At 42.3% G+C, this 15,235-nt stretch overlaps 1 protein-coding gene across 1 annotated transcript in view; it reads left to right on the forward strand.

The window, feature by feature from the left end:
- The first annotated feature begins 706 nt into the window (after window positions 1-706).
- LOC137367031 (sialic acid-binding Ig-like lectin 15) overlaps window positions 707-15,235 on the forward strand; it is a 58,802-nt gene continuing 44,273 nt past the window's right edge. The window contains exon 1 of the mRNA XM_068028527.1: window positions 707-857. Coding sequence (XP_067884628.1) covers window positions 707-857 — 151 coding nt within the window. The remainder of the gene's footprint in view (window positions 858-15,235) is intronic.

A 15,235-nucleotide genomic window follows, 5' to 3' on the forward strand; every position in this document is an offset into this window, starting at 1 on the left:
ATCTTTTCCTGATATATATTAATGACATCGATGTGGGGGCACAATTTCAATATTTGTGGATGACACAAAACTTGCAATTTCTGTGCTGCAGTAATTAGAAGATGTAGTCAGCAGGGCAGCTGCTTAACTGGAACATTCTCACAGCTGTTAAGCTGGAAAAACCCTTCTCTGGCTGTTCTGCCCCTCTCACTCTCTCACCCCTTTTAAGGTAGAAACTTGTCAGGTTGGGGTGTCAGTCAGGTGACTAAGGCCTCTCTCCTCTGGGATGATTCATACTATGTTCCAGGATATGGGAAGCGTTGTTCTATGAAGGTATATAAATGTTGTCTATTCTGATGAAAAGATGTGACTTCATACCTATGGCTGCAGAGTCAGTCTGTCTACAATAATCTTTGTTACCTCCATTCCTGAAGATTGGAGGGGGTGCATGGAATGGGGTGTTTTTCAATTCAAATTCCCTAACGTTAATTCAGATGTGGATAATGGGTTTCATCTTGAACAGACAGAAATGTTTATTGACAGCGCAGGAGGGGGTCACCTGACTTCTTCAATTTTGTCTGTGGCATAAATGTGCCCATTTGTAGTTCAGATCAGCAGTTTGCTTTTATGTCATAATTCCTCCCGTTCATTTCATATTTCATCACCGTTCCCTTTGTGAGCAACACTAATGTATTCTGTGTAATTTACCATCATCTTTGCACTGGAAATGAAGAAACACTTTGATCAACTTCTGTATTTTGGAGTTAAGAGACACGAAGCAGCGAGTGAGAAGGACGAAACACCGGAGAGTTTGGTGATGAGGTTTCTCTACGTTTGGCTTTCTGCAGTCCTGCTCTCGGTCTCGGTGCGGGGTTACAGTAGGTGCTTTCCAACAACTGTTCAAATTCATTTTGTTAGCCAATTGCCATTTTTATCATTTCACTACAGGGTCGCGATTGGGAGAAAGTCCAGGGGAGCGACAGTCAGAGTCAGAGAAACGGGGAGGGGTGGAGTGAGTATCAAGTTTCCAGCTGGACACAGGGATATCATAATTAACCACTGTATGGCTCAGGGAATTAGGTGTTTTTAGAAATGATAAATGATGCCAAGGAGAAACTGCAGAAAAGACTTCCTAGAATGGTGCAAAGGATGAGGAATCAGTTAAGTGGAGTGTTACAGACAGGTGGTAAGTGGTGTGGTGGCTTCCACTTTTCACCTCTCAACTAACCGCAGTCATGTTTTGTTAAAAATGGTGCCTTAGTCCCTGAGGTTTTATTGCAGGTTAAAAATGAAGATAACGTAAAAGTTATCTCTCTGGAGAGAGAGGGGCAGAGCAGCCTGAGAAAGTCTTTTTCAGCAGAACAGCTGTGAGAATCCTTGGAATACTATACAAAACTTCACTACTCCTGTAATCAAATCCTCTTGCAATAAAGGCTAACCTACCATTAGCCTTCTTAATAAAAGCAAAATACTGCGGATGCTGGAAATCTGAAATAAAAACTAGAAATGCTGGAAATATTCAGCAGGTCTGGCAGCATCTGTGGAAAGAGAAGCAGAATTAAGGTTTCAGGTCAGTGACCCTTCATCAGAACTGGCAGATATTAGAAATGTAAACCGTTACAAGCAAGTAAAGCGGGGGTGGGGCAAGAGACAACAAAGGAGAAGGTGTAGATAGGACAAGGTCACCAAATAGCTGACCAAAAGGTCACGGAGCAAAGATTTGTTAATGGTGCATTGAAAGACAAAGCTTTAGTACAGAAAGGGTGTTAACGGACTGAAAATTGAACAGCCACAAGTACAAACATGAAAAAAAAAGTGGGTATGCAAACTGAGAAAACTAAGATGAAATAAAATAAAATAAACACAAAAGAATATATATTAAAAAAAATAAAAAATAAAAAAATAACTAAAAATAAAAGTAAAATGGAGGGCCCGTCATGCTCTGAAATTATTGAACTCAATGTTCAGTCCGGCAGCCTGTAGTGTGCCTATTCGGTAGATGAGATGCTGTTCCTCGAGCTTGCGTTGATGTTCACTGGAACACTGCAGCAATCCCAGGACAGAGATGCGAGCATGAAAGCAGGGGTATGTGTTGAAATGGCAAGCAACCAGAAGCTTGGGGTCCTGCTTGTAGACTGAGCGGAGGTGTTCTGCAAAGCGGTCACCCAGTCTGCGTTTGGTCTCCACAATGTAGAGGAGACCACATTGTGAGCAGCGAATACAGTATACTACGTTGAAAGAAGTACAAGTAAATCGCTGCTTCAACTGAAAGGAGAGTTTGGGGCGTGGGATAGTGAGGAGAGAGGAGGTAAATGGGCAGGTATTACACCTCCTGCGATTGCAGGGGAAGGTGCCGTGGAAAGAGGATGAGGGGGTGAGGGTAATGGAGGAGTGGACCAGGGTGTCACGGAGGGAACGATCCCTTCGGAATGCTGATGGGGAAGGGAGGGGAAATGCGGTTGGTAGTGGCATCACGCTGAAAGTGGCGGAAATGGGGGAGGGTGATCCTTTGGATATGGAGGCTGATGGGGTGGAAAGTGAAGACAAGGGGAACCCTGTCACGGTTCTGGGAGGGAGGGGAAGGGGTGAGGGTAGAGGTGCAGGAAATGGGCCGGACACGGTTGAGGGCCCTGTTAACCACAGTGGGGGGGATTCCTCGGTTGAGGAAAAAGGTCATATCAGTAGCACCGTCATGGAAGGTAGCATCATCAGAGCAGATGCGTCGGAGACGGAGAAACTGGGAGAATAGAATGGAGTCTTTACAGGAGGCAGGGTGTGAAGAAGTGTAGCCGAGGTAGCTGTGGGAGCTGTGGGAGCCCAGCCTCCACAAGAAGCCAAGTTTGCAGTCCAATAATGTTTTAGAAATAGTTTGTGTGTCACTTCAAAATAGTCTGGAGAAAATGTCATTAAATGGAGAGTTTTAAGCATGGGTTTATAATGGATATTAGTAGACAGCCTATCCCCAGTGATGGAGACAGAGAAGTCGAGGAAGGGAAGGGAAGTGTTGGAGATGGACCATGTAAAGGTGAGAGAAGGGTGGAAATTAGAAGCAAAGTTGATAAAGTTTTCCAGTTCGGGGCGGGAGCAGGAAACGGCACCGATACAGTCATCAATGTACTGGAAAAAGATTTGGGGAAGGAGGCCTAAATAGGACTGGAAGAAGGAATATTCGACATATCCCATAAAAAGACAGGCATAACTAGGACCCATGCGGGTACCCATAATGGTGCCCTGCTGACGACATCTTCCAACAACTTCAGAAGAGAAATTTCAAGGTGATTTTGGGATTCCCCATCAGTGAAACTAAACCAGGAATTTCCCAATTGACTTTGGATAGAGGCTTAACCAAAAGGAGCCTGCAACACTTCATCCTGTTGTTTTAAAACAGTTCCTGAAATGGTTGCAACCTTTAAACCTTTAACCGGTAAAACCCACACATTCCCAGGAAATGCATTATTTCCCTCTGAGTTTTGGGAATGGGGAAATCTACCAGGCCTTGCACTTTTCCTGCCCTTGACAACACCTGACCTTGGCCTAGAATGTGACCTAAATAGCTTACTTTAGCCTTAGTGAACTTGCTCCTTGCTAAATTGGCCTCCAGGTGAGCTGTCAGTAAACCCTTCAAGAGTTCCCTTAAATGGTTCAGGTAGTCTTCCCAAGTATCACTGTAAACTAATAGGTCATCCAATTAGATGACACAGTTGTTTAAACCAGCTACCGCCTGGTTCATGAGTCTTTGGAAAGTTGCTGGGGTGTTCTTTGTATAAGGCATCTTTGTACATTGGTATAAGGCATCGGGGTGAGAAATTCTGAAATTTCTCTTGCTTGGGTGGTCCTGGGGACTTGCCAATATCCTTTCAATAAGTCAATTTTACTAATGTAGGTGAAGCTTCCTACTCAGTTAATGCAGTCCTCAATACGGGGGATTGGATAGGAATCTGTTCTTGTTACTGATTGACTTTGCTGTAGTCATTGCAAAGTCTGGTTGATCCATCTGGTTTGGTTGCCAATACAATAGGGGAGCTCCAGCTGCTTTGGCTGAGTTCAATTAAATCCAGCATTTATTTGATTTCTGTGATGACCTGAGCCAGTTTGTCAGGGGTCAGTCTGCATGGGTTCTGTTTTATTGGTGGTGTCTCTCCTCCATCTACATCGTGTATTGTTAAAGATGTGCAACCCGGTTTGTCCCTGCAAATTTCCTCGAACTCCCTTAGCAGTGTTGCTAGGTCCTGTCTCTGCTGGTCAGAGAGATAGTTGAATATGGTGCCTAGTCTGCTTAATATTTCTGTATTTTCCAATTTTATTGTGGGGGCTTCGATTTGAGAATTTTCTGGATTTTCTTCCTCACCTAGTTTGTCTTCACTAGTGCTGTCTTTCTCTATTGCTCTTACTGTTTGGCATACACTTACTGGCCTATCTGGTTCCTGGCTGTGGTATTATTTTAGCATATTGACGTAGCAGAGTCTTTTCTTTTTTCTCTGGTCTGGGGTATTAATTAAGTAATTCATGTCACTGACCTTGTTCCTAGACTGTATGGGCCACTGAATCTGGATTTTAGAGGTTCGCCTTGCAATGGTAACAGTACCAGAAGCTGATCCCCTGGTTTAAATTCACGGGCTGCGTTTTTTTTTTGCCTGCCTGCCTTTTCATGGTCTGAGATTCTTTCAGGTGTTATTTTCTTACAGCACCGACTTTAAAAAGTCTCTCTCGAAAAGTGGACACGAAATGTAGTAGTGAGGTTTCCTCCCTATGATTCAGGAATTTTTCTTGAACCAGTTTCAGCGGGCCTCAAAACCCAATTCAAATGGGCTGAAGTCTGTGGATTCATTTGGTGGATCTTTGGTAACAATCGGCAAAAAGAAAATTTCTTTATCCCAGTCATGGGGGCAATCACAGCACAATGCCCTGATCATGGTTTTCAGGGATTGATAGTATCGTTCCAGAACCCCTGGAGACTGTGGGCGGTATGCTGAAGATTTCAACTGTTCGATACCAAGGTTGTGCACTTGGAATGTTGGGGAAATTAGTTCCTTGGCTGGACTGAATTTCTTTGGGCAAGCTGTATCATGTGAAAAATGGTGTCAGACCCTCAACTCGAGCTCTGGAAGTAATTTTTCTTAAGGGTATGTCTTCTGGGTGGCCATATCCATGATGCTTTGAAGGTATTGGTAACCTGTCCGAGTTTTAGTCAGTGGTCCCACACATTCAACCAGAAGTCTGCTGAAGGGTTCCTCAAAAGCAGGGGTAGGGATTATTAGAGTAGGTTTGATTGTGGGTTTGGTTTCCCAGCAAGTATGGCAGGTCTTGCAAAATTTAACCACCTCCTTGTGGATTTGAGGCCAGTAAAAATGTTGGGTCTTTCTGATAGCCACGTGCCCAGTGTTATGACTGAAGCGGGAGGAGTGCACTGTTAATTCAGTCCCACTTCTCCATAGGTCACAACATATATGTAAATTTTCCCACTTACCGAAGCCATCAATCAGATACTCGATGTTTCCCCTAGAATAAAGCACACCAACCAGGTTTCTTTAATAAACAACTAAATTATCTTTTTATTCTAAACCAAGTCTTAATCAATAATGAAGTAAAATGTACGCACAAATGGAAATATTAAAGCCCCTTATTTCATCCTAGCCCTCACGCACACACATACATACACAACTGGTTAACCGGCAAAAAAAAGGATTTTTGTTTACAGCTGTTACAAAGAAATAAGAGGAATAAAAAAAAAGTTTGACTGAAAAGAAGGTATGGATGTCCTTTGCTTTGGCGAGGTGTCCCAAAGGGGAATAGGCAGCTGTCAATGGAATCTTCCTGGAACAGTTTTTTCCAGGTGATATTCATGATTAGTCTGGGTAGGCATTCAAAGAGATGCAGGTACAGAAGGCTTCACATAGGTCTTGCATCAGGTGTGCAGCAACAAAGGTTTCAATTCTCACACGTTTGATGCAAAGTTCCTTTAAAGATGCAAGGTTTCTGCAAACATGCCGGATTTCTTCAAATACAGGAGGCAACACTTGACACAGGGTTTGCTTTTCAAGAGAAAGATGGGCTGCTTGATCTTCTGCTCTCCTGGCAGGTCAATAAGCAAACTCCAACTGACTGTTTTTAACAGATCAAAATGAAACTAAAACCTTTTCACAAACAAGCCTTGTGACAACCATAAATATTGAATTGTCATTTCCTTGTAAATAGCTCTTCAGGTCAAAACACAAGCCCTGCTATGTTTACTTGAAATCACATGTTTTCCAGTACTTGTTTACTCGCTGAAACCAAGAACCTTCTATTGATCTTCCTTTTTTTTAAAACAACCACAAAGTTCAGCCTCTTCAGGATTCCAGATGAATCAGTGTCCACAATCCAACTATAATTTCTTAAAATATATTGTACAAAGAAAAATAGAAGCACTCACGTAACACCAGCCATAGCGATTTCATGGACAATCCTCAGAATCTCCCTACAATGTTTAGGCGGAGTACAATTTGGTGAACCACTGTCAACCCCTCCTCTGTAGGTCACTGCGGAGGTCTCCATTTTCTTATTATTAATCCATTTTTGAAGTAATAACATTCAGGCATCTTCTCAGCCTCTGCATCAGAACAGGCTGTCTGCTCTATTCTTTTTTAACTCAGGGTCTGCCTGCTGGGCTTTAATTGAAGATTTACTGTATACTTCCTTCTCTTTCCCCAAGTCTCCAAAAATTTTCAGCCAGTCAGGCCTCAGGCCTGACTTTGTGGTTCAGCTTGCTCTGTTGGATCTTTTTTAGCCATGTACCTAGTTCCCATACAGTCAGGGAATATTCCATAGATTGGAGTAAGGGGCGCACGGAAAGAAGACTTTGCCGCGTGAGACGTAGTCAGAGTGTGAAGCTGGGAATTTGACTCGTGGGAATTCGGTGCAGAGGGGAAAAGAGGTGCTTCTTTTTCACCCTCCAGTAGCTGTCGAAGAAGCAAGTTGCTTCCCAGAAATAGAGGGGAACCTTGAGATAGCAGCGAGGGTTTGAAAAGTTACGATGGTGAGTCTGTGGGTTCAGAGCTTTCCAAAGAAAATTGGTGTATGACATTACAGCAAAGAAGGAAAGTGATTGGTTGGTGAACATTTTCTTTTTTTTTCTTATATGAACTAAGGAATTTTAATTGGGTTTAGTCTAACATTATCTTCTGAGACTCAGGTAATTTATTAGTGAGGTTTCATTAGTAGTAAGCTTTACTGGCAGTAGTAAAGCTTATCAGTAGTGGTGGGGCTTAGTAGTAGTGGGGTTTATTAATTCTAAACTAAGAAAAATAAATTACTTAACACATAATAAAGCTGGCAGGGCAAGTGATGTTCCGGCTGCAGTATGTGGGAACTGGTGGACGCTGGCGTGATCCACGGTAAACGTGTCTTCAGTAAGTATATGCAGTGTGAGGAGTTTCGGCTCAGAGTCAATGAGCTGGAGGCCGAAGGCAGTCACACACCGCTGAGGATAGCGTCTTCTGATGTCAGTGGTCAGGGACAGGAGGGACTGTGAGTGAGGCAAGTAAGGGGATCGAGAAGGCAGAAGTGGAGGAGCCTCAGCCCTTGCAATTGTCCAACAGGTTTGAGGTTCTTTCAGCTTGTATGGATGAAAGCGAGGACTGCAGATGAGCAAACTGACTATGGCACCATGGTACAGAAAGAAATTCAAGTGGAGGGAGTAAGGAGAAATGTGGCGGGAGTAGGAGATAGTGTAGTAAGGGGGATAGACAAAGTTCTCAGCGGCCAAGAGCGAGAGTCCAGAAGGCTGTGTTGCCTGCCCGGTGCCAGGGTTCGGGACATCTGCTCGGGTCTGAAGAGAAACTTGCAGTGGGAGGGGGAGGATCCAGTTGTCGTAGTCCATGGGTAACAACGACATAGATAGGACTATGAAAGAGGTTCTACCTAGGGAGTATGAGCAGCTAGGGGCTAAATTATAAAGTAGACCCTCAAAGGCAATAATCTCTGGATCATTAACTGAGCTATGAGCAAATTGTTAGAGGGTAAATTAGATTAGAGGGTTAAATGTATGATTCAGAGTTCGGTGTGGTAGATATTCGTTTTGATTCATTGGGCACTGGCACCAGTACTGGGGAAAGTGAGAGCTCTTATCATTGGGACGTTCTTCACCTGAACCATGCTGGGACCAGTGTTGTGGCGAGTCGTATAACTAGGGTGGTAGAGAGGATTTTAAACTAAATAGTGGGGGTGATGGGATCAACTGAGAGAAGATTAGATAATTTAAAGAGAGAGGAGAAGGCAAGAGAGCAAGTTAGTAATAAAGGAATTGATCATCTAAGTGTGGCAGAAAGGGACAGAGCGTAAGAGTGCACCAACAGATAAGGCCAGAGGTTGTGAATATAATAAAAAGACAGAACTAAAGGCACTCTATCTGAATGCACACAGCATTCACAACAAAGTAGATGAATTGACAGCACAAATAGAAGTAAATAGATATGATCTGATTGCCATTATGGAGACATGGCTGCAGGGTGATCAAGGCTGGGAATTGAATGTTCAAGGGTATTAGACACTTCAGAAGGATAGGCAAAAAGGAAAAGGAGGTGGGGTAGCACTGTTAATAAAGGATGAGATCAGTACGTTAATGAGAGAGGATCTTAGAGTGAAAGATCAAGATGTAGAATCAGTTTGGTGAGAGCTAACTAACAGAAGGGACAGCAAACATTGGTAGGAGCATATAATAAGAGTAATGCAGTAATCATGGGGAATTTATTCTACATACAGTTGGGGTAAACCTAATTAGCATTAATGTTATGAAGGACAAAATCCTGGAATGTATATGAGATGGTTTTTTAGAACAGTATGTTGAGGAACGAACTAGAAGACGGGCTATTTTGGATCTCAATGTGCAATGAGAAAGCGTTGATTAATAATCTCATTATAAATGAATTCTAGGAAAGAGTGACCATAATATCGTAGAATTTTACTTTAAGTTTGAAAGTGATGTCGTTCAACCGAAATTAGGGTTAAATCTAAACAAAGGAAACTACAAAGGTATGAGGGGCATGTTGGTTGGGAAGATACATTAAAAGGTATGATGGTAGACGGACAATGGGTAGCATTTAAAGAATTAATACATGGTTTACAACAAATTTACATTCCTTTGAGACAAAAAAAGCCCAACAGGAAAGGTGATCCAACAATGCATAAATAGAGGAGTTAAATATTATGTTACGTCAAAGGAAGAGGCTTACAAAGTTGCCAAAAAAGTAGTAAGCCTGAGGATTGAGAGCAGTTTAGAATTCAGCAATGGAGGAGCAAGAAACTGATAAAGAAGTAGAAAATAAAATATGAAAGTAAACTAGTGAGAAATATAAAAACGGACTGTAAAAGCTTCTATAGGTATGTAAAAAGGAAAAGATTAGCAAAGACAAACGTGGGCCCATTACAGGCAAAGATAGGGGAATTTATAATGGGGAATAGGAAATGGCAGAGAAACTAAACAAATACTTTGTGTCTGTCTTAACAGAGAAAGATACAAAAAAATTGCCAAAAAACTAAAGAACCAAGGGACGAGCAGGAATGAGGTACTGAACAAAATTAGTATTAGTTAAAAAAAAGTAGTACCGAATAAATTAATGGGAGTGAAAATTTATAAATCCCCTAGACTTGATGATCTATATCCCAAAGTGTTGAAAGAGGTGGTTGTAGAGATAATGCGTGGTGATCATCTTCCAAAATTCTATAGATTTTGGAATGGTTTCTGGAGATTGAAAGGTAGCAAATGTAACCCCACTATTTAAGAAAGGAGGGAGAGAAAACTGGGGAACTACAGACCTGTAAGTCTGACATCAGTAGTAGGGGAAATGCTAAAATCTACTTTAAAGGATGTCACAACTGGACACTTAGAAAATGATGGTAGGATTGAGCAGAGTCAACATGGATTTATGAAAGGGAAATCATGTTTGACCAACCTGTTAGAGTTTTTTGAGGATATAACTTGCAGAATAGATAAGGGGAAACCAGTGGATGTGATATATTTGGATTTTCAGAAGGCATTCAATAAGGTCCCACATAGGAGATTCGTAAGCAAAATTAGAACACATGGGATTAGGGGTAATATACTGGCATAGATTGAAAATTGATTAATGGACTGAAAATGGAGAGTAGGAATAAACAGGCCATGACTAGCTGGGTACTGCAAGAATCATCACAATATATATCAATGATTTGGACATGGGCACCAAATATAATATTTTCAAGTTTGCTGATGGCACAAAACTAGTTGCTGTTTTGATCCTGTTGTTTTTTGGGGGGAAAATATGTGGTGTGCCTTTGAGATGACAAAAGATCTGAACTGCTTTAAGAACAAGCAAGCCTCAGGAGTTACCAAGAAGGTGCATTTTGGTTGCCCGTGGATACAACCATGTGGAGAGAGAGCCAACCAGGTTCCAAGGGTGCATCCTGGTTGCCTTGGATATAACCACTCGGAGATTGAGGGTCGGTATACAATGCTACGATTGACTTTTAAAGTGGCTTTTTATTTGAGACAGATTGTTCTAACCGACAGACAGCTGGGCCAGCATGAACTGACCAGAGATCTCTGTTAATTTAAACTGAAGAAAGTAAATTTAGACTATTTTACCCCCCCCCCCCCCACCCCCTCAAAATTCTAAAAGTTAAGCCACATTGATTTCTTTGAAAGTGGTAGCAAACTGTTGCTGTGTTCATCGCTGGACAAGAAGAACAACACTTCAACTGCTGAACTAGACTAGTGATTGTCCTACTGTTGGAGAACCTTCCGCCCCACCATCCCCCATCAGACAACTGCGAAGACTTCGAGCAACATTGGATAGTTTCTACATTGGGAAGATTCCATTTCGACAGGAGTGTAAATCTGCAAGGACTTTGTTACTTCTATTTTTAACTGTTGTTTTATCTTAATAGTGTTTAAGAATTTAGTTTTTCTAATAAACAGTTAATTTGTTGATCTAAAGACACCTGGTTTAGTTCATACCATTCAGGGGTTAATAGATGGTTCAATTCGCCTGTGATTTTCCTTAGTTTGGAAAGTTTAAAGTTAGGCAATCTGTGGAGTGACAGGTCTCAATTGACAGTGCATTGCTCCCACCGCAATTAGAATTGTATATTTTTATTAGGGGCTTTGTCTTGAGCGGTCATGTCGTAACATATTAATTGGGGGATCGCTCATGATTGAATCTTATTTTAATTAAATGGCTCACATCTGGGGTCAGAATGAGACTAATTTGGAGGGTTTGCAATTGGAATCATATTAATTACTCATTTCTGGGATAACATATTTAAATTGGGGTCAATTGGAAACTCAATTGTTGGGATCTAATGTAACGCCAATTACAAAGAAATAAAGAACCAGATCTCTTGTATAATAAGGTAAAGTCTATACCATTATAATGGCATTAATGGTTGCAGCAGAGGTTTTGGGAAAGCAGAATGTTTCCCTGAGTGACTTGATAACTTTAACTCAGAATAAATTAAAAGAATTGGCAGCAAAATTGGGGTTAGAATTGAAATTAGGTGCCAAAAAAGCAGAGATAATTGACATAATAGTCCAACATCTGGAATTAGGAGAAGAAGATGATGAAGGAGAATATGAGGAACAAGAAAGCAATAGTTCAGAGAGTGATGCAGTGGTATTGGCTAGGATTCAGTTAGAAATGAAAAAACTTGAGGATGAAAGGGAATTAAGAAAACTTGAATTGTAAAAAGAGGAAAGAGAAAAAGAAAAAGCAATAGTAATAAGTAAACTTGAACAAGAGAAAGAAACAACAAAAGACTTAAGCTTGAATTCCAGAAAGAGGATGGGAGAAAGAGTGGGAATTTAAATTAAAAGAGATGGAACTAAAACAAAGGGATGGTCTTGAATCCAGAGAAAGTTCAGGTCAGGAAGAATCCGAATTTAGCTCAGGACCCAGCGAAAAGCTGTTTAAATTTATACAGTCTCTTCCTACATTTGAGGAAAGGGACGTAGAGGCAGTTTTCATATCTTTCGTAAAAATAGCCAAACAGATGAAATGTCCGAAAGAAAGCTGGACACTGCTTATGCAGGGCAGGTTGGTAGGCAGAGCTCATTAAGTTTATGCCATGCTTCCTGAAGAGGCTTCTGCAGATTATGAGATGGCAAAAAAGGCTATTCTCACTGTGTATGAGTTAGTCCCTGATGCTTACGGTCAGAAGTTTAGGAACTTACGGAGATTGACTGGGCAGACATATTGAGAATTTGAGAGGGTGAAGCAAATTATTTTTGACCATTGGATACAGGCATTAAAGATAGAAACCACATATGAGAACCTTTGAGAATTGATTCTCTTAGAAGACTTTAAAAACGCCATTCCTTCAGTAGTGGGAACTCATATAGATAACCTGAAAGTTTTGAAAGCTAGGCAAGCAGCAGAGATTGCTGATGATTTTGAGCTTGTGAATAAGCCAACCTCTTTTGTCCGTCACCCCCATAAACCTGAGAAGGATAGAAATTGGGAGAGTGAAAGGAAAGCAAGTAGCCGGGGACAAGAAGGAACAGCTGGGAATGCCTCAGGATCACCTCCTCAGGTCAGAAAGGAAGGTGCTGAGGATAGAAGTGAGGTTCGCAAGCCAAAGTGTTATCATTGTAACAAAACGGGCCATGTTCGTTCAGAGTGCTGGAAATAGTGAGGTAAACCCATAGGATCTGTTGGGGTATGCAAAGTTAATGCAGAGGAAAAGACTGAGAGTATAGCAGACCAGGCTATAGCTTTGATGACAGCTATGAAACCAGATACTAGAACTAAAAGAGTGTAGAGGTTAAGAATAAAATACCTGAGAGTTACAATGAATTTCTGTCAAAGGGGTGAGTAACTCCTGTAAGTGAGACAGGAAAACCTATCATTATACTCAGCGACACAGGAGCAACCTAATCGCTCTTGCTAGAGAAAGATATAAGGGTTCCACCAGAGAGTGCCTTGAACCCTAAAGTTTTACTTAATGGAATTGGCGGGGTGTATATACGCATATCTTTGTATAAAGTATGCCTAGAGAGTGACTTAATATCTGAGATAGTTACTGTAGGTGTTGTCCATAGTTTACCAGTGAAGGGAACTGATCTACTCCGAGGAAATGATTTCTGGATCAAAAGTATCAGTGTCTCCTAAAGTTACAGAGAAACCAAGTGAAATTAAGGAAATGGAGCAATTACTGGAACAATTTTTCGTGGATATTTCCTGCGTGTATAGTTACCCGAGCAATGGCTAAACAGGATCCATTGTTGGAGGTAAAAGGGGCACCACAAATAGATAGCCAAGTATCTGAAACCCTTATTTGGGGATTTAGATAATCCAAATGAGTTGTTTAACAGATCGTCTATCATTGCAGCACAGCAAGCTGATCCAGAGATATACCGAATAGCACAGAGAGTTCTGTCAGAAGCTGAGGAGACAGGAGTCCCAGAAGGCTGTTATATGGCAAACGGGGTTTTGAGGAGGAAATGGAGACCGCCTCATAGGCCTGCAGACAAAGGCTGGACAGTTGTTGAACAGATAGTGGAACGACCTAAATATCGCCAAGGATTATTAAGGTTAGCACACGACATTCCTTTTGCAGGACATAGGGGAATTTGAAAGACCAAATCACACATAAGCCTGGTCAGGTTTTACAAAGGATGTGAGACAATTTTGTAGGACATGCCATACCTGTCAAATGGTGGGAAAACCACAACCTACCATAAAACCAGCACCGCTAGTTCCCACATCAGTGATTGAGGAACCATTTAGCAGCGTGTTAGTAGATTGTGTAGGAACCTTGCCAAAAACAAAAGCAGGGCATCAATACATACTTAATATCATGGATATGGTAACAGTGGGAATGTGAGTTGTGAGGGGATGCAAAGAAGCATCAAGGGGATTACTCTCAATCATCAGTAAAGTGATGGAAGGTGTCATCAACAGTGCCATCAAGCGGCACTTGCTTAGCAATAAGCTGCTCAGTGACGCTCAGTTTGGGTTCTGCCACAGCGACTCAGCTCCTGACCTCATTACAGCCTTGGTTCAAACGTGGACAAAAGAGCTGAACTCAAGGTGTGAGGTGAGAGTGACTGCCCTTGACATCAAGACAGCATTTGACCGAGTATGGCATCAAGGAGCCCAAGCAAAACTGAGGTCAATGGGAATCAGGGGGAAAGTCCTCTGCTGGTTGGAGTCATAACTAGCGCAAGGTAAGATGGTTGTGGTTGTTGGAGGTCAATCACCTGAGCTCCAGGACATCACTGCAGGAGTTCCTGAGGGTAGTGTCCTCGGCCCAACCATCATCAGCTGCTTCATCAATGACCTTCCTTCAATCATAAGGTCAGAATTGGGGATGTTCGCTGATGATTGCACAATGTTCAGTAGCATTTGTGACTCATCAGATACTGAAGCAGTCTGTGTGGAAATGCAGCAAGACCTGGACAATATCCAGGCTTGGGCTGATAAGTGGCAAGTAACATTTGCGCCACACAAGTGCCAGGCAACGACCATCTCCAACAAGAGAGAATCTAACCATCTCCCCTTGACATTCAATGGCATTACCATCGTTGAATCCCCCACTATCAACATCCTAGGGCTACCATTGACCAGAAACTGAACTGGAGTAGCCATATAAATACTGTGGTTACAAGAGCAGGTCAGAGGTAGGGAATTCTGAGGCGAGTAACTCACCTCCTGACTCCCCAAAGCCTGTCCACAATCTACAAGGCACAAGTCAGGAGTGTGATGGGATACTCTCCACTTGTCTGGATGGGTGCAGCTCCAACAACACTCAAGAAGTTCGACAACAGGACAAAGCAGCCCACTTGATTGGCACCCCATCTACAAACATTCACTCCCTCCACCACCGACGCACAGTGGCAGCTGTGTGTACCATCTACAAGATGCACTGCAGCAACGCACCAAGGCTCCTTAGACAGCACCTTCCAAACCCGTGAGTTCTACCAACTAGAAGGACAAGGGCAGCAAATGCATGGGAACACCACCACCTGCAAGTTCGCTTCCAAGTCACACACCATCCTGACTTGGAACTATGTCGCCGTTCCTTCACTGTCGTTGGGTCAAAATCCTGGAACTCCCTTCCTAACAGCACTGTGGGTGTACCTAGCCCACATGGACTGCAGCGGTTCAAGAAGGCAGCTCACCACCACCTTCTCAAGGGCAATTAGGGATGGGCAATAAATGCTGGCCTGGCCAGTGACGCCCACATCCCATGAATGAATTAAAGAAAAGACAGGCCAAGTGAGTTGGCAGGAACATGGCAGATG

The sequence above is a fragment of the Heterodontus francisci genome, unplaced genomic scaffold (genome assembly GCF_036365525.1).
Source record: "Heterodontus francisci isolate sHetFra1 unplaced genomic scaffold, sHetFra1.hap1 HAP1_SCAFFOLD_736, whole genome shotgun sequence".
In the NCBI taxonomy this organism is placed as follows: Eukaryota; Metazoa; Chordata; class Chondrichthyes; order Heterodontiformes; family Heterodontidae; genus Heterodontus; species Heterodontus francisci.